This window comes from Halichoerus grypus, chromosome 10 (genome assembly GCF_964656455.1).
Source record: "Halichoerus grypus chromosome 10, mHalGry1.hap1.1, whole genome shotgun sequence".
Taxonomy (NCBI): Eukaryota; Metazoa; Chordata; class Mammalia; order Carnivora; family Phocidae; genus Halichoerus; species Halichoerus grypus.
In genome coordinates, this window is record NC_135721.1 from 2,412,607 (window position 1) to 2,439,403 (window position 26,797).

A 26,797-nucleotide genomic window follows, 5' to 3' on the forward strand; every position below is an offset into this window, starting at 1 on the left:
TTTCCGTCCGTGGAGCCTTGCGGCGCACACAGGTGTGGTCAGGCTGGACGCGGCGGGAGGCGGCAGGTGCAGAGCCGGCGGTCACCAGGGCTGCGTCCTCACTGCTTTGTCTCTGCGAGGAGCGTGAAGCTGGGTGCGCAGTGTCGGTCCGCGGAGGGTCTGGGTATCTCGGTGCTTCTCTGTGAAGGCTCGGATGCCCTAGGGAGGGGTGGCCAAGACGGGCAGCCTACTTCTCCTGGGGCCCCGCCTCTGCAAGGCGGCCTGGTCCTGCCTCACGTGTGGGCCGGGCTTACGGGAGGACGTAGGGGACCGCCGGGTGGAGGCGTGAATTTCCTGCAAGTGTGGACGGCGCACCTTTGTGGTCAGGGCCCCCCCCGGGTGCGCTGGGGGACCCCGAGCTGGTGGGACGTGCACTCCGCCTTCCCGGGGTTTCCGTCCAGGGGGGCCGGCACGTGGAAACAGGGGCTGTCCCGCAGCCGGTGACATGCGCTCGCCTCGGCGCGGACTACCTCAGCCGGACACCTGCCCCTGTCCCCGACTCGCGGGGCGGGCCTGCTAGCTCCCTGGGCACGGCGTGCGGGGCTTCCCGCGGCCCCAGGCGTGAGCTGTGCGCGCCAGTCACTTCCCGCCTCCCGGCCCCTCGCCTGTGCGGGTGCTGCCCCTCTCTCCGAGCGCCGTTTCCCCGGCTACGGCAGGTCTCAGTTAGAAGTCACTTCGTCAGAGCCCTTTTCTGATCGCTCAATCTCAATTATGGCTTTTTCGGGTTGAAATTATTGCTGCATTTTATCTCACTTTAATCTTGTATCCTGTGCTGCTGATGAGAATTCTTAGGTCGGCCTGACTCATTCAGGTGCATGTCATCTTTACAAATTCCTCCTCCTCTTGGGTAACTGATAGAGTCTTCTCTTTACTCTTGAGGTTCTGCAATGTCACTGTGACACGTCTAAGTTATTTTACCTCGTCTCTCCCGCCTGGCTCCCCGGGGCACCTGCGCTGTGTCCTCCCGCCTGGCTCCCCGGGGCACCTGCGCTGTGTCCTCCCGCCTGGCTCCCCGGGGCACCTGCGCTGTGTCCTCCCGCCTGGCTCCCCGGGGCACCTGCGCTGTGTCCTCCCGCCTGGCTCCCCGGGGCACCTGCGCTGTGTCCTCCCGCCTGGCTCCCCGGGGCACCTGCGCTGTGTCCTCCCGCCTGGCTCCCCGGGGCACATGCACTATGTTCTCCCACACCCTCCCGTAGTGCCGGGAGGTCACAGCTCCTAAACCTGCACGACCGTCTCGGCTTCCAATGTCTGTTCTCCCTTTTCTGGAATTCCTTTCAGTCGGATACTGGAATTTGTGGGGCTTTCCTTCACTCTCCACTTGATAACTTGAAATCCAAACAAAACTTTCCAGTCCTTTTTCTCTTTGTGTCGCACTGTGAGAATGTTCTCCATCCTGACCTTCTGTTTGGTGAAGTGGCTTCACCACCCTGGCCACCCTGCTTCTCAGCCTTCCTGTAGAGAGATTCGTTGCAAAAATTTATTTCCTGTGCAAGATTTCTAGTTGGTTCTTTTCAGTGCTTTTTACTTTTGTTCATAGATGCCTATTCTCTCTTGCCTTTATGAAGATATTCAGCATCTTATTTCGGGGTCAGAGGCTGACTGCTCCAAGAGTCCCTTTCCTCTGTTGGTTCTCTTCAGGATGTTGGTGTTCCTCAAATGTCCACAGGTTTTGGTGGCGAGCTCAGTCTGTTAGTTGGTATTTCCTGCTGGTCTATCAATGTGTCTCCAAGTATTGCGATTGTAATAATTTCCTTTTTTAAGAACGGTAAAGTACCCAGAGATTTAAGGGCCACGTATGTGTGCTAGGCGTGTGTGAACCCACCCTCAGCAGGGGCCTGGGTGGAGCCTTCAAGGCTGGGGCACGCAGGGCACAGTGACAGGCCAGCTCTGTCTTCCAGTTGTTGGTGGCGCTCACTTCGCTTTTCTCTTTGTTTACTTAAGTTTAAGTGGGATGTCCCCTCCTTCAGGCCAGATGATCAGTTTTGGGCATCTCGTTGGGGCCTCTGTAACCTCAGTTAGCCTCTCACCAAGTGTAAGTGCCCAAGGAGAATCGCAGAGAACTGGACTAACTTAGATGTTGGCTGGTGTCGTGTGTACCTGGGGAGGGACACCGACCCCCTGTCGGCACCCATGTGCTCTCCTGGGGGAACGGTACGGCAGTCAGGCAGACGAGCCATATAATAGGGAACAAGGGGCCTGGTCACCGGAGAGAAGAGGTAGCCGGTGAGGGAATCAGGAGAAGCAACCTGGAGGGTCAGGTGAGAAGGTGGCTGCCAATACCGGGGCTCCAGATGAAGGCCTACTGGGGACGGTTTTAAAAATGGGACATTATTTGTCACCACATTCAGCCTTGGTGGTTTTAAGAAGGAACATAACATAATTGGATCTGTATTTTAGGAAGACGGTTTTGGTGTGGATTAGAGTGCGGGGAGGAGGAGGCCTAGGGAGGGACCTTGATGTCTCCCATCGGGACTCCACCCTCCGCTGCTTGTGGGCTCCTCCACGTTTTGTGCGTGACTGTCCTGCATGAGCACTGTGAGCGCAGTCCCCAAAGCTGCACGAAGCCCCGGGGCCGGCTGACTGGGCCAGACCATGGACAGGACAGGGAGTGGGCCGGTCAGACCCCACAGAGCTGGGCAGAGGCTTGCACTTCGCTGATGAGGGAGACAGGAAAGCAGAGATGACACCGGGCCTGGGGCTTGCAGTCCGGGAGAATCAGTGTGTCAGTCAGAACCAGGAATGTCACAGGAGGGACTCATCTCTGGGGAAAAACCGTCGGGTCGATTTGCAGCGAGCTAAGCTAAGTGTGGGATATCAGGAGATGAACAGCCCATCTCCCTGTTTCAGTTCTGAATGAGATAAGTGACAGATCAAAGACTCGCAGGTGTCTGCCAAAACATGACCAGGACTCATGACAAAAGCTGGGGTCATGTAGCCTGGGCTGAGAGCAGGACACACCTGGCCAGTGAAGCTGAATCAGGTGGATGTGCCCACCTGGTCACAGGCTCCCCAGCCCCGAGTGTGTGCTGCAGGTGGGTGCGGGGGGGTTTGCTGAAGGGACCAGGGGGTGCTGATGTGAGCACCTGTTTATTCTTCCCAGGCACATCAGACAGGTACAGAGGGACACCGGGGCCATGGGAGGTCCTCCAGACCCCTGCTCTCCTCATGCTGCCGTGAGGGCAGGGGGTCAGCAGGGCAGGCACAGGGGGTCTCGGGGAGTGCTGTATGCCAGAGGGCAAGCTAGCCCAGAGGGATAATTGGAGAGAGGGACACAACATCCCTAGAGGGGAAAGGAGGGCCCGGGAGCAGAGTCCCGACACAGATCTGGGACAGGGAAACCTGAGAGCCCTCGGTGATGGAGGGTGGGAAGATGGGGGAAAGCCGATGGGGGTGGGAGATGGTCTGGATGAGAGATGAAGTCTCCTGGGGGCTGGGGCGGGGGAGAGGCCAAGGGGCCTGACCGACAGCACACACAGGGTGGGCAGCTGACACTGGAATCCGTGCTGCGAGGAGCTCCTAAATGCAGTGCCTTCTTCCGCAGGGGACGCTGGAGAGAAGGGAGACAAAGGTGCGCCGGGACGGCCTGGGAGAGTCGGCCCCGCAGGAGAGAAAGGTACCTGCCGCCCCTCGGCCCGTCGAGGTCTGCCCAAGAGGGCACAGCCGCTGCTCCAGCTGCTGCAGGAGCCTCAGGGGAGTGGCAGGGTGCGGGGACTCCAGAGGACTTTGACACCTGTGTAGTGAGCCAGGGTGCAGAGAGTGCTCCTTGCGCTCCAAGAAACAGAGCGCGTCCTGGGAGCGGCACATAACAGTGTGGTCACGTGCGTGCAAACTCAGTCCCAGCCCGGCCCCTCACCAGCCTCCTCTGCAACGTAGGGGTCATTTGGGAGCGTTACACATATAAGTGCAATTGTGAGGGTGTGCAAGAAACTCTGAAGGTGTGTCAAAATTATGGAGAAGTGTAAGCAGTGATGGAGGTGTGCCAAAAGTTATGGAGGTGTGCTAACGGTGATGGGGGCGTGCAAGCAGCGATGGAGGTGTGCAAACGGTGATGGAGGTGTGCAAGCAGCGATGGAGGTGTGTGAGCAGTTGTGGAGGTGCGTAAACAGATAAGGAGGTGTGTAAGTGGTGATGGCAGTGTGTAAACAGATAAGGAGGCATGTGAGCAGATGAGGCGTGCAAGCAGCGATGGAGGTGTGTGAGCAGATAAGGAGGTGTGCGAGCAGTGATGGAGGTGTGCAAAGACCAAGTGCACAGCCCTGGGCGGGGTGCGTAGGGTACACAGGGGTGGAGGCACCCGTGGCTAGCAGATCCTGATTGCTGACTCTGTTTCCTTCTTAGTACAATCGCGTATTTCTCCGAATCCCCTGGGGTTGCGCCGAGTCTTACAGGAAGTAGATTGTACGTGCAAATTGCCGCACAGTAAAGGGGGTAGAAGTGCTTTTTCAGCGTTCATGCTCTGTGCTCTGGGACTTACACTGACACCCATCCAGCTGGTCCCCCAACCAGTCCTCCAGCACTGGAGAGCTAGGCGGTTTCCAGTTTCCAGAAAGTTATTATGACAATGCAAATAAAGGCCATTGAGTATATATAGTCATATATTTAGTCCATGCACTGTGTTTTCACTTTCTTGAGGTACAGTTTATGGACATTCTCCTTTTGATGTACAAGTGATGAGTCTGACAGCTGTACACATCTGGGAAACCCTTGTCACATTCGAGACCAAGAGCATTTCTGTCACATCCCTCCATTAGCCTTAATGATTTTTATTTCTTGTTTTCTCCTTTACTCATAAAAAAATCAGTTAAAAAAATAAATGAACTATTCTCCTAGTTCAAAGTTCAAAGCATATAGAAACAACTCACAGCGAATGAATGCTCTCCTTCTAGGTCCCGGGCTCCCTGGGATCCTTCCCACCAACACTGTCGGTTGATTTCTCTTTACAGCGGTATTTTAGGAGTCAGCAAGCTCACCAGCAAATGTATACCTGATTCTTCCCTCCTTTTGTACAAACAGGTGCACCTGCACGTATGGTTCTGCATCTCCCTCTTTCACTTAACAATACGCCCTGGATCATTCTATAGGAGCACAGACATGTCTCCCTCATCCTCTCGTGTGGTGACGTGCTGCTCCATGCTTCAGCTGATCTATTCCTGGAGAGGGGTTTGCTGCAGAGAATAGTCTCGTATGTGTCACTTTTAAATGTCTGTGAGTACAGCTTGAAGATAAATTCCTAACAGTGTAACAGGGTGCTGGTGCATTTGACATTTTGGTAGATGTTGCCCTCCGAAAGGATTGAAACAATGTCACAGGCAACACAAGGAATGGGACACCTGCTGCCCTCCCTGGGAGGAAAGCTGCAAATCGGATAGTAGTAAATTGCTGCTTTAGTAGATTTGACTTCACTTCTCTTATTATGAATGAAGTAGAGTCATCATCTGGGCATTTAAAAGTCATTTGTATTTCTTTTCTGTCTTTTGGTCCTCCACCTCCTCCTCCTCCTTTCTTGGTTATCTTTTTCTATCTTTTAAAAAAAAGTTTTGGGTTCTTTTTCTTCTTGAAATGTAAGATACTTTTGTACTTGTATTTTCTGTGCATATCTCTGAATATTTCCTTAGAATAAGTTGCCATAAGTGGAATTTGGAACTTTAAAATGACTATCTGTACATACATTCTTACGCTGGTCCATATACTTCCCACTCGAAATGAGCAATCTTCCTGTGTTTTGGGGAGCATTCCATCTGTGTGCTCAGCATGCAGGAGTGAGTGAGGCAGGAGCTCCTCTCCTGGGGTCCCCGCGAGAAACAACAAGGTGGTGGCTATCCCAGCAGAGGCCAGCCCAGCTGGCTGAGAGGAGAGCTGACCCAGGGAGCCGGTGGGGTGGGCTCTGTGGTCTGCTTACTCCCCGTGTCTGTCTTCCCATCTGCAAAGGGTAGGCAGTGAAGGAACCGCTTCACAAAGTTCTCGGGTTGTGATAAGTTAACAGTATCGCAGAACTAAAGTGCTTGTAGTTTTTATTTTATTATTATACTTCTTATGAAAGTGGAAAGTGCTGTAGATAGTCTTATTTTATTACTGAACTAATTATGAAATTTACCCAGTGATAAAAGGGATGTTCCTCTACTTTTTTGTGTGGGCGATTTTATATTTCACAGTCAGGAAGTGGTAGTTCTCCTACTCTAGACGGTCACAAATTCATTTCACGATCCTATTTCATTGATGTTTTTTCAAAGTAATGACATTTGAGCTCAGCATGCAAGTGGCAGTAAAGTCCTACCTTCATTAAGTAACTGCCTTGTTTCAAATTTTTCCAACATATGCTAGTGATAGAAAGTTTAATATACCTGAAGTGGTGAGAAAATCATCCATAATAAAATCATCCAGAGGTTGGCACTTACTTTAGTATATTTCCTTTTTTTGTGCCCTTTTTGCTTTGTTATAATTGTATTGTTCACATAAATTTGCATCCTACTTCTTAAATTTAATGTCAGATTTCAGTGCCACCATTTTTCATGCTGTGAAATCATTTTAATGGATGCCCAATATCCACGGGTAACTTAAAATCCCACCCTGGGCGGCGTGTTCTAGTATGGAGTCCTCTGTGGGGTTAGGGTGGAAGAGAGGAGCCTGGACCTGGCCCTTTACAGCCCCTACCAGCAGCGGCCAGGTTAACCAGCATGACTCCCTCTGGGCACGCCAGTCCTCGAGTCCGTGAGTGTGGGGTTCATCAGGGGTCTGGCACCGCCGCTGATGAAATGAGCAGCTCTGGTTTGGGGTCTTTGCTAAGTGCAGAATATAGAGAACACATCAACCCACGTGTGTGTATTTGGATCACTGAGTAGTGGAAGCATTTATGCAGAAATGTCGGAAGTATCCTTCTTGGGGCGATCTCGAAAAGAGGATTGGCCATGACGTGACACATGGGAGAGAATCAAACAGGATATAGGAACAGACACGACTGATTAAAATATTTACACAAAGACAGAGAAAGTATGGGAAAGAAATAAACCAAAACATTAGTAGTAGATAGTTCTGGGTTGTAGGATTATAGGAATTTAAATTTTCTGTTTTACGCCTTTCTGCGTTTTTGGTATTCCCAGCAAAGAGCATGTGCTGATTTTCGATGTCAGCACGTTTTTGTAACTGGAGGCCCGGGTTGTAGCCTCTGGCCGCTTCCCGCAGACGCCCCACGTGCTGACGCGGTGCTCCGGGTCCAGCCGGCCGTGGAGAGCCGTGGGCGACCTCGGAAGTCCTGCTCCCGGCCCCCTTGCAGGAAAGCTCCCAGGAAGGATGACCTCAGCTCCCGCGGCCTCTGTGCGGTGTGGGGCAGGGAGCTGTGCGGGGCTCCGGAGTCCTCCCGCCCTCTGTCCCCGCCTCCCCGGCTTTCCTCCCGCCCGGAGGCCTTCCAGCTCAGTGCTGGGGTTAGTGGGTCGCGGCCACGGCTCAGGTGTGCTGTTCCTGATGTCCAGTCTCCGACATCTGTAGCTTCCAGAAGGCTCTTCGCTCCAGCGGAGTCGTGAGCGTTCCAGAAACCGGGGGGCTGGGACTTGCCTGGTTTTAAGGTGAGGGCAAATGGATCATTGACTTTTTTCATTTTTCAGAAATTATTTTCACTGGAATCATTTTTTCCATGTAAATATTACTGGACCCTTGAGAGATTTTTAGAATTTATTATTTTTTTAAAAAAAGATTTTATTTATTTATCTGAGAGAGAGAAGGAGAAGGGGAGGGGGGAGAGGGAGAAGCAGGCTCCCCACTGAGCAGGGAGCAGGACGTGGGGCTCAATCCCAGGACCCTGAGATCATGACCTGAGCCGAAGGCAGGAGCTTCACCGACTGAGCCACCCAGGGGCCCTAGAATTTATTATTTTTTAAATAGGTATCACATTTTACTGATTATCGCTCCCGCTGTGCTGAGCTTCCTTCCGTGTCATTTGCGCTGGGTTGGATCACCTGATTGGAACGCTCGGTTCTAAATTGTACAAAGAGACTCTACCCTCGATTTTTAGTTCCTGATGGGTTTTTCCCTGTGTAGTTTCAGCCAGTATAAGTTTTATTTTGCGATGGTTATTTTTACCAGTGATATTCTTTACGAAATTGTTAGAAGACTAATAGCTCCTGTTTATGATTTTGCTAGTGTATGAAAAAAGTGTGAGGAATTCCCTTCAGGTATTTCGGGATTGCTCTGTTTTCGGACTTGCTCACCAGCCTCGGTCTCTCTGGGTTTACACACTCCGGTTTGTCCTGCAGCGGCCCCTTCCTCCACGTGCCACCTCGCTGCTCCCTGCAGTCTCTCTGTCCCATCAAGGACCTTCCGCTCTGCCCGCCCCGCCTGCCGCGGTGATGCTGAGTGCCGCGTCCTCTCACTGCGGACGGCTCCTGGGTCGCACGCCCGTCTGTGGGGGGAGCCCGGGGTGGGGTGGCTGCCACAGCTGGGGGGGTCCCGAGCCCACATCACCGCACCTGTTCAGGCAGCTGTGGCTAGGCGAGGTGGGGCTGCTGAGCTCCCAAGGGCATGGTAGAGCAGGAACCCTGGGGCGAGGTGGGGCTGCTGAGCTCCCAAGGGCATGGTAGAGCAGGAGCCCTGGGGCGAGGTGGGGCTGCTGAGCTCCCAAGGGCATGGTAGAGCAGGAGCCCTGGGGCGAGGTGGGGCTGCTGAGCTCCCAAGGGCATGGTAGAGCAGGAACCCTGGGGCGAGGTGGGGCTGCTGAGCTCCCAAGGGCATGGTAGAGCAGGAGCCCTGGGGCGAGGTGGGGCTGCTGAGCTCCCAAGGGCATGGTAGAGCAGGAGCCCTGGGGCGAGGTGGGGCTGCTGAGCTCCCAAGGGCATGGTAGAGCAGGAGCCCTGGGGCGAGGTGGGGCTGCTGAGCTCCCAAGGGCATGGTAGAGCAGGAGCCCTGGGGCGAGGTGGGGCTGCTGAGCTCCCAAGGGCATGGTAGAGCAGGAGCCCTGGGGCGAGGTGGGGCTGCTGAGCTCCCAAGGGCATGGTAGAGCAGGAGCCCTGGGGCGAGGTGGGGCTGCTGAGCTCCCAAGGGCATGGTAGAGCAGGAACCCTGGGGCGAGGTGGGGCTGCTGAGCTCCCAAGGGCATGGTAGAGCAGGAGCCCTGGGGCGAGGTGGGGCTGCTGAGCTCCCAAGGGCATGGTAGAGCAGGAGCCCTGGGGCGAGGTGGGGCTGCTGAGCTCCCAAGGGCATGGTAGAGCAGGAACCCTGGGGCGAGGTGGGGCTGCTGAGCTCCCAAGGGCATGGTAGAGCAGGAACCCTGCTTCCCGCTGGAGGGTAGGACCGCAGGCCCTGCAGACTCACTGGGAAGGGGAGGCTGGTGTTTCGCAGACACCTGCTTGACTCGGCCAGCCAGGGCGCGCGTCCCTCATGGTCCTGGGCCACAGGCCATGGGTTCTCCCGGTCGCTTCTGGAGGTGCTCCTGCTTTTTGCAAGAAGTCATGGGGGTTGTTGCGGGGCCCAGAACCTCCCTGCCCCTCTCCCCAACAGCTGCAACAATGATCATGTGTAGAGTCTTGTCCTCAACTTCTTCCAACCCACGTTTTCATTTGAGGCTCCATGGCCTTGAGTTGTGTGACTTCTGGCAACACCCCTGAGCCTCCTGTCCTTCTGGCACATTCTCTGGGTGATTCCCTCTGGGTGGGCAGAGTCCCTTCCTTGGATGTCTGTAAGCCATTTTCCGTGAATGCCCTGGAACAGGGCTTCCTCCCTTTTGGGAAGTGCTGGGACTGGATGGATCTGTGGTCCCAAATCCTGCCTTCTGCCTCAGGCCCTCCTTCACATCTTGGACAAACTCACTTCCTTCACCTCCGGGGCCAGTGAAGATGCAGCAGGAGCTGCCGATATGGGGCCTGCTGCCCCCCCAGTGGAGGGAGCTCCTCCAGCACCGGCTGCTGGAAGTGGGGGACCCTTGGGATTTGGCTAGCTCCTCCCCACTGACCACTGCTCCATCCAGACCACCTGCGAGAGCTCGCCCAGCGCGCCTTGTGCTGTGGGTCTCATGGGCTCTCCTGGGGGTGGGGGCGGTGCTTCCTCCCGGCCCCCCGGCTGCTGGGGGCTTCCAGCGGGCACTTCCCTTGCCCTTTGCCTCCACAGCTAATTGCTCTGCCTCCCCTTCTCCCCTTTCTTTTTTGTTTTTTTTTCATGCTCTGTTTAAAAGACAACATATTACATTTCAGCTAAGGTACAAAATTTTGGACAAAAAAAAAATATTATCTGTATGTATAAGATGAGGTTATTTCGATGAAATTCATGCTGTGAGGTCCTGCGCATTTGGTGGGGTGAGCTGCGAAGGTGGCCCGAGTCCTCACATCGGTGCCAGGAGAAGACACGGCCACTTACATCAGTGGTTCTCCAATGTGTCCGTGCCTTGTGAAGCAGTGCAAGTGTAATAGCATGGGGGCTCGGGGACATCGCGGACCCTCCTGCCCTGCCACCTCCTCTTAGGGCTTTGCAGGGCGCCACGACCATGGGACTCAGAATCTATCAACTGCTTGGACTCAACTGTCCCTGGCATTGAGGCCTGAGGGGCAGTTCTCCTGGGTCCTCGGGGAGGGGCCCTGCTAGTGACTGGCCCTTTAAGGCAAGACCTGACAGGTGTGCGGGGGGCATGGCGTGCCACAGGCCTGCCATGCCCGTTTCTTTATACACCGGACTCCATGCAAGATCATGGGCCTCTGGGCAGGTGCACTCACTTCCGTCTTGGGGACCCCAGAGCCTCAGGTGAGATGTGGTACTTGGAAGGCCCTTGATCAATTGAAAAAGACCTTGAAATTCAGTATCTTCGAATTTCTTTGAGATCCGTGCTGAGGGTCCCGGGGGTACGCACGCCTGCCCCCGCTCCAGGCGGTAGAGGACGGGTCTGCAGCCAAGGCCGTGGCCACGCCGGGCTGGGCTCCCTGCAGCCTGCTGACCACAAGGCTCGGCTCCCCCGATGGCTCTCAGACTGCCGTGTGCAGGAACGAGCTGGGCTCTCGTGAAGACGCAGCTTGGGTCCCCAGGGCGGCAGCGATGCGGGCGTCCACCGGAAGGCGCCCGAAGCGCTGTTCCTGCGATGCTGCCCCGGGGCCTGCGCTGCAGGGGGACGGTGAGCCGTCCGGAGCATCCCACGCCCTCGCCCGGCAGCTCCACCGAATGCGGCTGCGTCCAAGCGGGTCCGGCTGCCGGCGGGGGAGGGGGGGGCTGGCTCTTTGGCTGATGTGCCGTGTGTGCCGGGGGGTCTCGGGTCAGCCCACGGAGCAGCCCCCTGCCGGGGAACTTGAACAAGAGAAAGTGCGTGTGAGCTGATGGATGCCTTTTCTGAAATGACAGAGACAGGCCGAAGGGTCTGCAGAAACCCCCTGCTGTCCTTTGTCCTTTACTGAGGTAAGAATACTTCCCCCGTTTCTAGCCTGCGCGTCTCTGGGGCGACCTCACAGAGCTGGCTTCGCTGACAGCCTGCTACGTGCATCACCTCAGGCTTCAAGACTCCCCGTCCCCAGACGCGCTGCTGAGACAAGATCAGGGAGGCCCCTGGGCCACTTGTCTTAGAAGCGGGGGACTCTCCTGGCACGCGGAGGTGGAGGGCGACCCTACGTCAGTGACAGGCTTTCTGGGCTCTGCAACGTGCACATTACCCTTCGTTAAAAATCGCTGGGGAAGCTGAATTCTGAGTGCTCTTTTTGCCCCGTCTCCACTTCAAAGGACTGTGTGAGATCTTCATTAAAATTAATAAGAATTACCTGCCTGCTGTGAGCTGCTCCCGTTCTTTCGTTCCTCGTGTGTGTCTAGAGGACAGACGTGCTCTCGCACACTTCTCATTAGTGGGATGGGAGGAGGGGAGCATTACATCAGCTCCCAGCTACCTCGGGAGCCTCTGCAAGAAGCTCTTCAAACTGAAGGGGACAGGGCCTAAGTGTGTCTGGTGCATTTCCAATCATCTCCCACAACCAAGGGAGGGAGATTTGTTTGCTTCTTGCAAAAAGCTTCTTGTCATTTGGAGGGGCAAGAAGACCTTCCTGGAAGCAGGAAGAAGGCGGTAGGGCTCTTGTTCTGATCCGTGCTCCTCTGAGAGCCTCTGGGTTTATAACCACGGTACTTTTCTGCCCAAGGGCTACTTCCCAAGAAATGTCTGCCAGTAGGGGCGCCTGGGTGGCTCAGTTGGTTAAGCGACTGCCTTCGGCTCAGGTCATGATCCTGGAGTCCCGGGATCGAGTCCCACATCGGGCTCCCTGCTCGGCAGGGAGTCTGCTTCTCCCTCTGACCCTCCTCCCTCTCATGCTCTCTGTCTCTCATTCTCTCTCTCGCAAATAAATAAAATCTTAAAAAAAAAAAAAAAATAAATAAAAGTAAAAAAAAAAAAAAAAAAGAAATGTCTGCCAGTAAAAACAAGTCAGCTACCCAGACCCCCTGGGACTGCTGTAGAGAACATGCTGACAGTCTCAGGGGATTTTAATGCTTCTCACCTTTTCTTCTCCAACACACCCAAGAGATAGAACGTTCCTACCGGAGCGATGGCCACTCCAGTGATAGGTCAGTGTGTAGGGGTTATGTATGGCAGGGTGAGCGTGTGGGGGGCTGGCTGGGGGGGCCTGGTGTGCCCTGGTGGTCTGGGCTCAAACCCAGCCGATGCTTACCAGCTTTACAACCTTGGGTGGCGTGAGGATAAAGGGTACGTTTGTACACGCACACATGTGTATGGGGTGTGTGTGTGCTTGTGTGTAGTTGTGTGTGTGTGCACGAGTGTTTGAACGGGTGCAGGGACGTTTGCCCGTGTGTATGCACACACGGGGCACGTGTTTATAGATGCATGTGGGTTAGCATGTATGGGTGTGTGCACGCAAGAGTGTAGAATGTTACACATGTGAAGTGCGTGTGTGTGTGTAAACACTGCCCAGCACCAGCGAACGGCGGCTCTTCTCGGCCCGACTGAGCGGGTGTGCTGTGGGGTGGGGGCGTGCACGCGGCAGGGTGGGGTCTCTGACCGCCCTTCGGGCCCTGCCCTTCCCCTCACGGGCCCTCCTGGCGTGTGGTATGACCAGGTCTTGTCGTGTCTCAGGGCGTGCAGGGCCCAGAGGAAGAGGCCATTGTTAGAGGGAGAGGGACAGTCTGGGGGCAGGTAAGGTGGGGCCGCCTGGCAGGTGTCCCAGGTCCCCACTGGCCAAGTGTCCTCAGCCTCCGAGACATGGCCCCGGGTGGGGGGGGTGGTTTGTCTTCCCACAAGCCTGCAGCGTGCGCTCGGCCCAGCTCTTGAAGATGCAGCCTTCCTGCTGGGACTGGTCTATGCAGAACGTCCCTGGTGCCAGGAGCACGGCCACCGCTCCCCAGTGGTGGTGCGGGTTTGGAGCCCTGGACGCGGAACAGAGGCCTCAGCCTGGGTGAAACTCACATTACCAGGTGCTTGGCGACCCAGGAGCTGACCACCACTCTGATGCCTCTTGACAGACAAGGACACTGAGGCTCTGAGCGGGTGGTAACGTGTCCAAGGTTGCATGGGCAGAGGACTGGGACCGGGGTCTCGTCTGCCTGACTGCAGGAGTCCGTGCTCTGGGTCACGGAACAATAGTCTTCCCTCGCGTGCTGTGTGACTCGAGGTGGGCCACTTGGCCTCTCTGAACTCCTTTCCCTCGTGGGGCCAAGAAAGTGTCCTAGTCTGCTAGGGCTGCCGTAAAAAATCCCACAGACGGAGCTGCTTAAACACCGATGTTTATTCTGTCGGGGTTCTGGAGGCTGCCGAGGCCGGGGTGCCGACGTGGCGGGCTTCTGGTCGGGGCTCAGTGACTGCCTCCGTCACCCTGCTCCGTGAGGCCTCCGGTTTTCCTCAGCGCCCCAGGCCGCGTCGCACGCTTCTCCAAGGGCGGGCGCTGACCCCGGGCCCTGCTGGGGACAGGGGCACTTGGTGTTAACATTTGGCTGTGCGATGCGGAGATGGGCCGAAAGCCACCTGCTCTCACGTCATCCTCAGGTTATAACTTATTCACGATAGCAGGATGTGTGCTGGACTCTTCGGGCATCCCTCCGCTGACGAAATGGCCCGGTAATTAATCGTTCTGTGGGGACGGGGAAGGCATTTTACCCGCTACGCTTCTGAGGGCCGGTGTCTCGGTCCAGCGCTCTCCTCCGGCTGTGTGCTTGGGCCGCAGGAGCTGTCTGGGCGGCGGAAGAGGGGGCAGGGCTCGTTTTGAGTTTCTCTCTGCCGGGGCCTCAGGGAGAAGAGCTCCCCCCGCACCTTTCTAGTGGGGTCTTCCTGGCGGACAGCAGACCCTTCGTTCACGTGATGGGTCCACACTCACAGCCAGTGTGTGCGCTAATGTGGCGCCCAGACTCCTCTGGAGTGCTCGGGCTTTGGAGTGGGAAGGCACATTCCTTTATTCTCCGGGCTCTGGCAACCCTGCCCATCTCGTGGGAATTCAGGGGGGCGTCCCGTGTGTTGGAAATAATCCTCGCAGCTGGTCAGTGCAGGTGCGAGTCCCTGGGTGTCTCTGGGCCTCTGTCTTCCCATCTGAAGAGAGGGTTCGCTTGGACGGTCTGCACCGCGGCCTCCTGCTTGGGGCGCTGTCTTCGTCAGAGCGCCGTGTGGAGCTTGTGTTTACTCACTTGGTCTGAGCTTCCCCGTGAGGACGGGGTACAGAATGTCCCAGCCGACCGCTGCTGACCGGGCTGCGCGCTGGGCTCGGGGCTGATCGAAGCGGTTCTTGTTGGCCGTCCTGCTGGCTCACCAGGAGGGTTGGGGAGGCTGAGCCTGTCAGGGACCTGCTGGCAGGAAGGACGGGCAGGAGCCTGGAGCAGGTTCGCAGTGACTCAGGGTCCTCTGGCCGCGGAGGGGGGCAGGGCTGGCTCCTGCTGGCGAGGATGGAGACGGGGGGGGGCGCAGATACCCAGTTCGTAGCGCTGCCCCGTGGACCCCTGGACCCACGCCGGTGCAGTCGGGGCTTTGCAGGGGCTGCCTCCCACTCGGGGCGCCACCTCCACACCCCGCCATTCCTTGCTCGCTGCCGCTGGCTCTGCCCCTCTGGGACCCCCCCCAGGTCCCCGTGTAGCCAGAGGTCTGTGCCTGTCCTCATCCCGAGGCTTCTCTGCAGTGTTCAGCCGCTGACCCCGCTCCGGCCAGGGCCTCCCGCTTGTCCCTGTCCCACCTGTCTCACGGCACAGCTCCGACCCCGCGGGCGCCCCCTCCTCCAACGCCCCGCGGGGTCCCCGTGGCCTGCCCCTCCTGCAGGGCGACATCATCGTTACCACTCACCTGCTGGTCTGGGGCCCCTTGCAGACCCAGCCCTGCGGGACACGGGAACAGCCACTTCCTGCTCCTCTCCCCTGCCCCGCGTGCCCAGGCTCTCCCCGCCACCTCCCGTTCCCAACCCGACACCCCTCCAGTGCACTTGCCTCCAGCTCTCGTCTGTTCCCTGGCCCGGTGTCCTTGCCCCCTTCCAGCCCCTCTGCGTGTCACCGATACGCGTCAAGCATGAATCCTGTCTTGTCACTCTCTTCTAACTCCCCCCCGGAGGTTTGTGTGCCCCCCTGGATGCCCTCCCCCACCCCCCACTGGCCAGGGCTTCCTCACAGCGCCTCTCCTGTTACAACACACCTGTCACAGGTGTCTGATCGCTCCCCATCCCCCCCACCGGTCTAAGTCCTGCCGCCCTATGTCCCCGGCACATGCACAGCTCACCGCTGTCACGGCTGGGCCAGCCTGGCCTCGGCCTCCCCGGGGCCCCCGCTACCGTGGCACCGGGAAAGGGGCGCTGGGCCTCAGATCAGCAGGTCACAGCTCTGTCCTGGTCCTGCCATACGCTGGCACTTGACCTGGACAAGCGGCTCAGGCCCTCGGGGCCTTGTCTGTGCAGGGAATCACTTCTGTAGCCCAGTAAGAGAGCGGACGTGAATCAGTTTGTGGGACTGTGTTGCGGCGCTGTGTGTCCCTGTCAGCCCGAGCTCGTCCCGAAGCCTGTCTTCTGTCCTCTGACCTCTATCCTTAACTTAGGGAATGTCGCAAAGCTGAGAGTTCCCGGCTGGGAAGTCCTCCGGTTCAAGGCATGAGTCGGTGTCAGAGCAGGACAAAGCCTTATCCGTATGCAACGCGCTGTCCTTCCTGTCATCGCTCTCCTGCAGAGCTGCTCGGCTGAATTTCATTTAGTTTCAGATTATTAAATTAAGTCTGATTACACGTTTCTTTTACCAAGCGTTCTCTGTGTGTTAGTGTGACGCTTGCTGGCTCGGTCTGCAGTCTGCAGCGCGCACAGGAGGGCCCCCAGGCGTGTGAGTGCACTCGGGGGGAGAACAGCCCCTCCGCCGCGGGACCTGAGCCATGGCCGGGTGCGGACCGCCGTTCTGGGTCCCAGTGCATTGGTCAGCGGGGACGGTCCTGGGGGCCACGCGTGAGAACAGTCCCCGGGCCGGCCTGTGGCGACGGGCAGCATGGAGGCGAGGGGGCACCCTGGGGTGGCGACGCTCCGAGCCACGCTGGGGGGACCGATGCGGTGTGTCACCAGGCCCTGCTGGAGGACTAGTCTCCCTGGGAAGCGTGTGACGAAGCATTCCCTGGACCCTCCTCTCCCTCCTCCTCCCTCCGCTCCCCTCAGCTTCCCCGGAGAGGAGCAGCGCTCTGCCACCGCGTCCACCTCCCCGGCGGGCCTCCCAGCTCCCGAGAGCAGCCCGCGTGCCCGTTGACTTGCTCTGGGGCGGGGATGGAGGACAGCCCCTCTCTACTGATGTAACTGCAGAGCAGGAGGCCCGGGCTGAGGGCGGGGTAGGGGATGCACCCTTGGTCTCCTGCGCTCCCAGGGCGTGTGGCTTTTAGGGGAGGTGTGTCCTCCGCTGGGAAATCTAACAAGGGACCTTGAAGAGCCTTCTGGGGTCACTCACAGTAAGCTGAGCGTTACACCCTTCCCGTGTGCTCTGGTGCATGTGTGTGTGTGTGCGAGCGTGTGCGTGCGTGTGCGAGCGTGTGCGAGCGTGTGCGAGCGTGTGCGAGCGTGTGATGTTAAACAGGAGGTATACTGAATCACCTGTGCACCAACCAACTTTGATCTTGTTGTTTTTTCAGGAGACATGGGTGACAAAGGACAGAAGGGCACTGTGGGTCGCCATGGAAAAATTGGTCCCATTGGTTCTAAAGGTATTTGCGACGTACTTCTTGCCCCATTCCCTCCCAGACTCCCGGCGCGGGCGCTCGAGCATGCTTGCAGGCCGGCCAGTCCTGCCTGGTGGCTGTGCTTATTTCTGTGTGCTTGACACATGGTAAAAGCGGTCCAGGGTCTGCACTTGGGATCAGTCAGGGTTACCTGCTGGCTGAGTGCCCACCAGGGTGGGGCGAGCGCTCCCCGTCCTGAAGGATTCACAGGGCACCCCGGCGGAGAATTGGGGGCTGGTTACTTGGGCAAGACCTTTCACTGCCACTTCCATAACCAGCTTAATGAAACACTGAGCCCCATTTGAGTAACGGGAGGACCGTTCTCCAGAAACACTGTCTGTCCCCCTCCAGCTTCGGTGACTTTTTGGAACTGTGGGTGGCTCTCCATAAGAACGGGGCCCAGGAAGGTAACAGCCCGGGTGAGAGCAGCCCTCTAGTGACAAGACGCCTGCCCTCGCCTGGGTCCGTCTCGCGAGCGCGTCTGACCGCGCAACCTGCAGGGGTGGGCGGGCCGGGAGACTGAGGCCCAGCAGACGAGGATGGGCGGCTCCGAACCACCCAGCCAGCAAACGCTCTTGGAGCCCCTGGTGTGTCCTGCCCCTGTGCTGAGACCCCGGGCCCTGAGCTTTCAATGAGCGATCCCGTGGAGGTCTGCCCCTCCACCCCTGGTGCTAGTGAGGAGGCCAAGGCTGGGGAGGGCCGGTGGGGCAACACTGCCGAGCCTGTGTGGCAGGGAGGGGGCTCGGGGTGGTGGTCTGCCCAAGGCTGGCGCTGGAGTTCTTCTGCCTCGGTAACCTGCCGGCGGGTTTGAGCCATGAGTGGGTTCGGGTGGTTTGTTCTGATGGGTGGCCACGCACCTCCCCCTGGCCGCAGCTCGTCCCTGGCAGGAAGGGGTCCTCGGCAGGAGTGTGACGGACACTGGCCAGCCCAGCATCTCTCCTGGCAAACCCGTGGGAAGCCCCTGCTGGGATGGCCCTCGCTCGAGAGCACGTACATACGCGTGGTATGAAGAGGGGCAGCTGTGCTCCACAAAGGCTTTGAGAAAGTGTGGGAAAATAGTCATAACACGAAGCTTGCCATTTAAACTATTTTCAAGTGTACAAGTTAGTGGCATTAAGTACATTTGTAGCGCTGAGCAGCCAACTCATTTCCAAACCATTTTCATTCCCCTGAGAGGAACTCTGTCCTGGTCCCTCCCTCAGCCGTGGTCACCCCTCGTCTAATTCCCGTCTCCACAAAGCGGCGTATTCTAGGTCATTCACGGATGTCTGACTTATTTCACTTAGCGGCACGTGTTCCAGGCTCATCTCCTTCCTTCTTAAGGCTGAATCGTGGCTCCACCGCATTTTATTGATTCACGCATCTGTCGGTAGAGATTTGGGTTGTTGCCCCTTTTAGCTGTTGTGGAGAGTGCAGTGCATGTTGGCCTCCGGGTAGGGACGTGTGGGCCTCTCATGTGCTCCGGGCGAGTGCCAGTGGATTGCCGAGCACCAGCGTGCCAGCAAGCCCCTCGTTTGGCTTACTTTGCCTGACCTGCTTCCGGGGACCTGGTCAGGCTGACCTTCCAGTCAGTTCCAAGCCCCGAGGCCGATGAGGGAGTCACAGGGATGGTGTGGACGGGACCGGCAGGCTCTCTCCCTCCCCGCGCGGATGGCAGGCAGTGAAATCCTGAGGGAGGAGCGCTCCTCCTTCCCGGTCCCACGCCGGCTGGGATGCTCAGGTTGACTCGGGGGGAGAAAGATCGCGCTGCAGGAATATTCATGTGCCTTCAATAGGTTTGTTGTCTAAATTTAGAGCAGCCAGAAAGCCTTGTTGGCACGACTGTGTCCACCCCCTTTGGTTTACCAGCTGGGAGCCGGTGCGGCAGGGCGGCTGCATGGCGTGTCCTGTCTACGGGGGGCCGCGTCTCAGGCCAGGCGGGAGCCCAGGTGTTGCGTTGGGGGGAGGCTGTCCCCAGGTCCACCCCAGTGCCAGCATCACCGTTTCCCGGCCGTCAGGAGGGCAAGAACTGGAGTCAGATTTAGCTGTTACTGACCCGGGGGTTAAGGGTTCATGACAGGATATCTGCAGACTGTTCTATGACACATCCAGGATTTTTCAGACCTGACTTAAAGAAGGGTCGTCGGGTCATCTCTCAGATATCGTGATAGGCGTCTATTCCACATCACATCGATAGAGCCCGAAAAATTAATTACCTGTAGAACACAAGTCCCTGTATTCACAGCAAAGAGGGGGTCTGCAGGAAACCCTCGGACATTACACAGGGAAGAAATAACATTGTGAACCTTGGCAATTTTAACCTCTCGTGACGTGTCCCATCTCTGCTTGACCTTGCTTTGACCATCTTGCTCTCCCTTTTCAGGTGAAAAAGGAGATTCTGGTGACATAGGACCCCCTGGCCCTAATGGAGAACCAGGTATGGCATAGAGGGTTCAAGGGCTTTTAAAACATGTGTTAAAAATTGCACTTTCCCCTGGTTTTACTGAGAGATAATTGACATACATTACTGGAAAGGTTTAAGGTGTACAGCACAATGGTTTGATTTACAGATACCGTGAAATGATCACCACCATAGGTTCAGCTAACACCCATCTTCTCCTATAGACACAACAAAAAGAAAAGAAAGAAGAGAAAAGGAAAAAAAATTATCCTTGCAATGAGAACTCCAAGCACTTGCTCTCTTACCAGCTTCTCTGTGTGTCCTGCAGAGGGTTAGCTGTGGTCCTCACGTGCATCGCATCCCTGGTGGGCATTTACCTCTGCGCTGCTGACCCCCTTTGTCCTACTACCTTCCCCCGCTACACATGGAAGTGAGATCGTGTGGAGTTTGCCCTTCTCTGCCTGCCTCGCTTCACCTAGCAATAATGCCTTCAGGGTCCATCCATGTTCACACAAATGACAGGGTTTCCTGGGGCTCCTGGGTGGCTCAGTGCATTAAGCGTCTGCCTTCGGCTCAGGTCATGATCTCAGGGTCCTGGGATTGAGCCCTGCGTCGGGCTCTTTGATCAGTGGGGAGCCTGCTTCTCCCTCTGCCTGCTGCTCCCCCTGCTTGTGCTCTCTCTCTCATTCTCTTGTGCTCTCTCTCTCAAATGAATAAATAAAATCTTAAAACAAATGACAGGGTTTCCTAATTGTTCACAGCTGAATAGTACTCCATTGTGTACACGTCACAACTCCTCAATCCATTCCTCCGTGGATGAACACGTAGGTTGTCAGCTGGTTTTTGTTCCTCTCTGTAACAGTCTTGAAGTGCTTGCATTTCTTACGAAGCTTTTAACACAGAAGAGCCAAGCGGGAAGCATCACACTCTGTGATTTCAAGTTATACCATAAATCGACAGGACTTGAACCAGTGCACATTGGCATAAAGACAATCCCACGGACCATGGGGGCAGAACCAAGAGCCCGGAAATAAACCCAGGCACATACGGTCAACTAACATTTAATAAGGGAGCCAAGAACCCTCAATGGAGAAAAGACAACCTCTTCAATAAATGGCCCTGGGAAAACAGGACAGTCACACGGAAGAATGAAACTGGACCCCCATCTTACACTGCTCACAAAAATTAACTAGAAATGGACTAAAGACTTAAATGTAGGACCTGAGACCCATGAAACTCCTATAAGGAAACAGGAATGAAGCTCCCTGCTGTGGGTCTTGGTCATGTGTTTTTGGACATGACACCTAAAGCACAAGCAATAAAAAGACAAGTCAGCAGGTGGGACCACCTCAAACTAAAAGAGCTTCTGCACAGCAGAGGAAACCACCAACAGAGTGAAAAAATACTGGCAAACCGTACATTTGATAAGGGATGGACCCAAAACCTGTAAGGAGCTCATACAACTCAATAGCAAAACCAACAACCTAATTAAAAAAATGGGCAAAGTACCTGAATAGACATTTTTCTAAGGAAGACATATGAGAGGTCAACAGATACACAAAAGGACACTCAACATCTCTAGTCATCAGGGAAATGCAAATCAAAACCACAATGAGATGTCACCTCATACCTGTCAGAATGGCTGTTACCAAAAGACAAGAGCTAACAGATGTTGGCGGGGATGCGGAGGAAGGGGACCCTCGTGCACTGTTGGTGGGAATGCAGGCTGGTGCAGCCACTCTGGAAAACAGTGTGGAGGGTCCTCAGAAAGTTGAAAATAGAGCTAGCATGTGACCCAGCGATCCCACTTCTGGGAATATATCCAAAGGAAACCAACACTAACTCAAAGAGATACCCGCACCCCCGTGTTCACAGCAGCACTATTTAGAATAATCAAGACATGGGGAAAATTGCACTTGAGAAAAAACTATAAATCATGAAATAAAACCGCAGTGGTCTGAAAACAGAGTATGTATGACTGGCATCCTCTTTCCTTGTCTGTCACATCCTCTGGTAGACTATTTCAATATTCCATTTCCTTCTACCTGAGTATTTTCACGTCCTTCTTGGGACTGTAGTGCTCGCCGACTTCAAGGATTGGCTCAGATATACGTGTCCCCAGGCACGCATTCCTCATTTCTAAGTACCTCCCCCTTCCTCTGACCACCAGACTTCTCGGGAAGCACGTCTGTACTTTCTCGTTCTGGAGCTCCTTGTAGCTGGCTCCCTGCAGCCTGACGCCCGAGAAGGTCACCCGGGACCCAGCCGCTCAGTGGACGTGGCCAGCGTCCTGGTGCTGGTGACAGTGACCTCTCGGCCCACTGTCCCGCGGCTGCGGCCCCCTCTCCGTGGAGCTCGTCTGCTGCCTTTCGTCCTCCACGAGGCTCCCCCAGCTGCATGTCCACCTCGGCCCCCGTAGTCCGGCCCCACCCGTCCCCTTGCCTGGCGCATGTCCACCATGTCCTGCTGCCCACGTTGGTCCAACCACCTCTTGGCTCACGTGGCGTTTCCCACGCGGGTTTTGTCCTCTGTCCCACGCTACCCACATTGTCCCACACTGTTCCACGCTGTCCCTGCTGTCCTTCATGGTCCATGCGTCTGCACAGCTGTCCTGTGTCCTGTCCCTGCACCAGCACCTGGTTCAGGCTCTCGTGACCTCTCGTGAGCTTGCCGTCAGGCCCTGGGGGCGCAGGTGGGGGTCCTGGAGCCGACCGGGCTTCCCAGTGGTTGGGTCCTGACGGTCCCTTCCAGACCGCCGTGTGTGTGGGCACGTTCCGGCATCCACTGTGCTGAGTCAGCCTGTCTTTCTCTGTCTCACACATGCTGTGTCTCCATTTGCTGGCATTCATCCTGAGTGTGACATTCAGAGAGAAGCCCTCGAGAGAGCTCGGAGCTTGGAAACTGGGGAAGAAAGGGCTGTCTGAGTCAGAAGCCCTTGGCTGAAGGGCTCTGTCAGTACTGTGGGGAGGAGGAGGAGTGCGGTCACGGGACGGATGGCAGCACCTCCCGCCGCCACCTTGGACACGGCCGGTCCTGCAGGGAGGAGGCCCTGGTGGTGTGTGGGGCCGGCCCGGAGGCCAGGGGACAGTTTGAAAGGACACGGAGGAACAAGCCCACCACTTGTCACTGCAGAGAGCAATCCAGAAAGCCTGGACAGCCTCAGGGGGCGTGGACGCGACACTGGTCTCAGATGAACTCCACTGCAGAACCACCCCCTGGCCCCAAGCGTCGCTGGGGCCGCCGAGTGTGGACCGGATCTGCGCGTGGAAGTGAGGGCGTTCTGGACTCTGGGTGGTGGAGGAGGGCTCAGATTCTGGAAGATGGGCCCCGTCTTCTATGGGGGAGGTTCAGTCTGGAAGTGCGGCTGGAGCTCAGCACCGTGGGGTTTTGCAGGGGGAGAGGCAGGTCCTGCACGCAGGCTCTCGGTAGGGTCTGTGCAGGGCAGCTGTGCTCCGGTCCTGGGGGAGGTGATGGGCTGGCAGTGGCCGGGTCCCCCTGCTGCAGTGGGGACGGGGGGGGTGTTGACAAGTGGAGCTCCCCACGGGAGGCAGCTCGGGGGTCCTGGAAGGGCCAGGACCCCTGACCTGAGGTGACACGGCTGGCAGAGCTGTGAGAGGGACCCTCATGCTGCGGGGCCCCCACTGTCCCCAGATGTTCTGGCTTCTGTGCGTCCGCACGTCACTGCCCCGAGCCCCGTCGTCCTCCGCGATGCTGCCACGACTCCGCCCTCCACCCCGTCTCCCCTGCACCTCCCCTCTTCCTTCCCACCCACGCAGAGCCCTATGTGAAAACAGGTCGGTCCTGGGGCCGCCCTGTTGACGTCCCTCCGCTGCTTCTCCTTGCCTTCGGGATGAAGCCCGGAATCCGTGTCCCAGCCTTGAAGGCCCACGGGGTCCGCCTGCCGGCTAAGCTTTCTGTCTGGGTGGGGGGCTGCTTTCCGAGTGCCGTCCCCGGTGGTGTCTTCTAACGCGGGGGCCGGTCTCCACAGGCATCCCGTGTGAGTGCAGCCAGCTGAGGAAGGCCATCGGCGAGATGGACAACCAGGTCACCCAGCTGACGACGGAGCTAAAATTCATAAAGAATGGTACGTTCTCAGGGTTTCCCTGTCCCCCTCCCGACCCCCGAGACAGAGGGGCTCGGCAGGCGTGTGGCGCCCGCTGTCCGGGCCTCGCGTGGGTGCCGCGCACCGAGCGTGATGACAGGAACGCGAGTGCTCACCTTCCAGCACTGCCCCCCCCCGCAGCTGTCGCCGGTGTGCGTGAGACGGACAGCAAGATCTACCTGCTCGTGAAGGAGGAGAAGAGGTATGTGGACGCGCAGCTGTCCTGCCAGGGCCGCGGGGGCACGCTGGGCATGCCCAAGGACGAGGCCGCCAACGGCCTGATGGCCGCCTACATCACGCAGGCCGGCCTGGCCCGCGTCTTCATCGGCATCAACGACCTGGAGAGGGAGGGCACGTTCGTGTACTCGGACCGCTCCCCCATGCAGACCTTCAACAAGTGGCGCAGCGGCGAGCCCAACAACGCCTACGACGAGGAGGACTGCGTGGAGATGGTGGCCTCGGGCGGCTGGAACGACGTGGCCTGCCACGTCACCATGCACTTCCTGTGCGAGTTCGACAAGGAGCACGTGTGAGCGGGCGGCCTCGGGGTGACCGGCCCCCCGCGCCCCGGGCCGCCCCTGCCACCTGCGCTGGTGGCCTCCCGCCGGGCGGCGTTCCTGGGCCGCAGACGGCGGCAGTGGGCGCTCGGGAGGAGAGACAGCGTTTCCGGGCGTGACTGCTGAAGAAGCCAGGTTTTACCCCTCGTACGGTAGCCACATGCTCAGTAGGGAGTTCTTAGTCAGAGTCGCGCTTGCCTTTGTCCAAACTATAGAATAAAAGCTTGAAATGTGACTGTAGTCGAGTACAAACAATGGTAGCGGGGGCTTCAGGGACTATCTCCCTTTTAATTTCTGCGTGAGAAGAACCCACGTCACTTTGGCCAATGCTTCTGTAAATTACATTAAAACGCACGTTCCTTTTCACTGTTGTGTAAGTAGGGACATTTTGCTTGGGGCAGGCGCAGATCGCCGGAGTGTCTCGTGACGGCAACATTAAGGATCTCACGGTTCCCGTGGATCTGGACTTTCTTTGGGGCTCAGCCGGACCCCTTTCTGCACTAGTGACCACCAGTGGTGGTCGTGGCGGGGTCCGGCTCCGTGCCACGGGGGCCTCTCCCCGGGGCAGCTCCCGGCATGGTGGCTGTGTTGGAGCCGAGAGCCACACCTGACCTGGGAAGTGGGGCACCGTCCCATCACAAAGGCCTTCTGTTCACGAGGGGGACCCACTGGGTCCCGCGCACGCTCAGGGAGGGGACGACGTCACAGGGTGCGGACACCGGGAGGCAAGTCCGGAAGCTGCCGCCACGTCACCTGTGGTTCTTCTCCTTTCTGTGCATCAGATTCCCCAGTAAAAACCAAACTTCTTCTAGTTTCAAGGAATACAGCACATAGGCACATGCAAAAGGCATCCAGCTGGGCCGTGGGGGCAGGAAGGGAGCTGCTGGGGGCAGTTCTTCAAGGGCTGCCCATGTGGCTCATGTCTCGTGAGTGAGGCCCTGGCTGCCCGAGGTTCCGGACCATGTTTTTACGGATGTTGTGCAGCTGACTGCCGTGGACGACAATAGTGTCTCTCCCCAGGTCGCCCCTCTGGACAAAAGGGCAGGTCTGCTGAGAGCCTCCGAGACCACGGGCAGGCGCAGTCACCGTCTGGCAGGGGAAGGTGGTGACCCCTCCAGGGGGAGAGGCGGCACGCTTCCTGCCTACTCCGGAGGGCTTGGGTTCCTTGAGTCCGAGGGTCCTACCCTGGAACCCCCGTGCTGCACACACAGGGGTTCCCTGGTCCTCTTCACGTGCCCTGTGGATGCCCTGCCGGAGCCCCCACTGCCGCCCACGGGGGGCAGGAAATGTGGGGCGGCCTGGCACTCCCCAAGCACCGCCCGGGGGTCCGCCCCTCACCACACAGATGCCTCCCTCACGCCCAGGGCCGATCTGGTCTGTGGGGGCCTGTGGCTGTGGCTGGGCAGCCTCACGGCCATCGCCTCTGCCCCGGCGACGTCTTCCCAGCGCCCCGCACAGAGCCCCTGCCCCTTCAGGCTGAGGTGGGACAGGCATGCACCTGCCTTCCCCTGGGCTCTTCTGGCTCGTGTGCGGTCCTGGGGGAGCCCTGGCCCCTCGGGGTCTCCCTTCCCTCACTTGGAGGCGAGGGGGGTGCAGGGCAACACCTCTGTGCTCTCATGTGGCCTCCAAGTCTGGAGACGTTGTGGGGAGCTCGGCCGGCCCAGCCCCTCCTGTCGCCTCCTGCACTCAGCTGTCCTCTGAGGAGACACACCGGCCTTTTGCTCACGCTCTTCTCCAGGACTAGAATCCTTTCAAAGCCAATCTGATAGGATATCGACAACTGGGCACAAAGGCCGACCACTGCCCCTAATTTAATTCCCGACTTCTCAAGAAGGGGCCTGTTGTGCAGACGGCAGAGTCTGATCCGCAGGGGGGAGGCGGCCTGGTGAGGAGAGAGCGGATTCATGAGGTGCCGCACTGAGGCGTGACCACGGAGCCGGTGCACTTGTTTTCTTCGAGCCCTCGGTGCAGCGTGGGCGGAGACGGATGAGCGGAGCCCAGCCTGGGGCGCCGGCTGTTGGGGGGGCGGGGTGGGGGGGCGGATCCGCGGGTCCACACTGCCATCCAGCGGCGGAGGAGGACGTGTGTCTGCAGCACGGAACGTGGGGAGTCGGCTGACACAGATGCTGGGGGGAGATCTCTAGGATGGTGTGTGTGCGTGCGTGTGCGTCTGGGGGGGGCAGTTAGAGGCAGAGGGGAGAGATGCTGCAGAACAAAGGGCCGCAGGCAGGCAGGCAGGGAAAGAAGGAGGGGCTCTGGCCCCCAGACCCAGGGGCGCCATGCCCTTCAGAAAACCCTCAGCCATGTGATTCCTCCTCCTCAGCCCGAGCGCGTCCCCAGGGCGGTGGTGGCCATCTAGAGCAGATAAACAAAAGGCCAGTCGGGGGAAGGACTGGTGGTTCTGAGTGTCAGAGGAAGAGAAGCTCTAGGAAGGGGAAGGGATTAATCTCTGGTCCCAGCATCCCTGCACAAAGCTCGGTCCAGGCCGGGGACAGGGAAGAAGACACGGGGGTGTTTCTGCAGGGCAGACTCGGGCCCCTGACAGGTGTCGTGAGACTGTCCATCATTCTTCTCCCCGGGGCAGCATTGCGTCCTGTTCTGCCTCACTCAGACTT

At 57.6% G+C, this 26,797-nt stretch overlaps 1 protein-coding gene across 5 annotated transcripts in view; it reads left to right on the plus strand.

Moving 5' to 3' along the window:
- Positions 1-24,548, plus strand: part of COLEC11 (collectin subfamily member 11) — a 32,180-nt gene extending 7,632 nt beyond the window's left edge. Inside the window, exons 3-8 of one of the 5 annotated variants that reach the window (XM_078055919.1) lie at positions 3,581-3,652; positions 17,057-17,128; positions 19,506-19,559; positions 23,512-23,607; positions 23,767-23,827; positions 23,928-24,548. In XM_078055919.1, the coding sequence (XP_077912045.1) occupies positions 3,581-3,652; positions 17,057-17,128; positions 19,506-19,559; positions 23,512-23,607; positions 23,767-23,827; positions 23,928-24,177 (605 nt within the window). In that variant the 3' untranslated portion in view covers positions 24,178-24,548. Of the gene's footprint in view, positions 1-3,580; positions 3,653-11,129; positions 11,401-12,493; positions 12,547-17,056; positions 17,129-19,505; positions 19,560-23,511; positions 23,608-23,766 lie in introns of those variants that run through there. The other 4 variants (XM_036103417.2, XM_036103419.2, XM_078055920.1 and 1 more) reach the window with 4 other exon arrangements.
- The last annotated feature ends 2,249 nt before the right edge of the window (positions 24,549-26,797 follow it).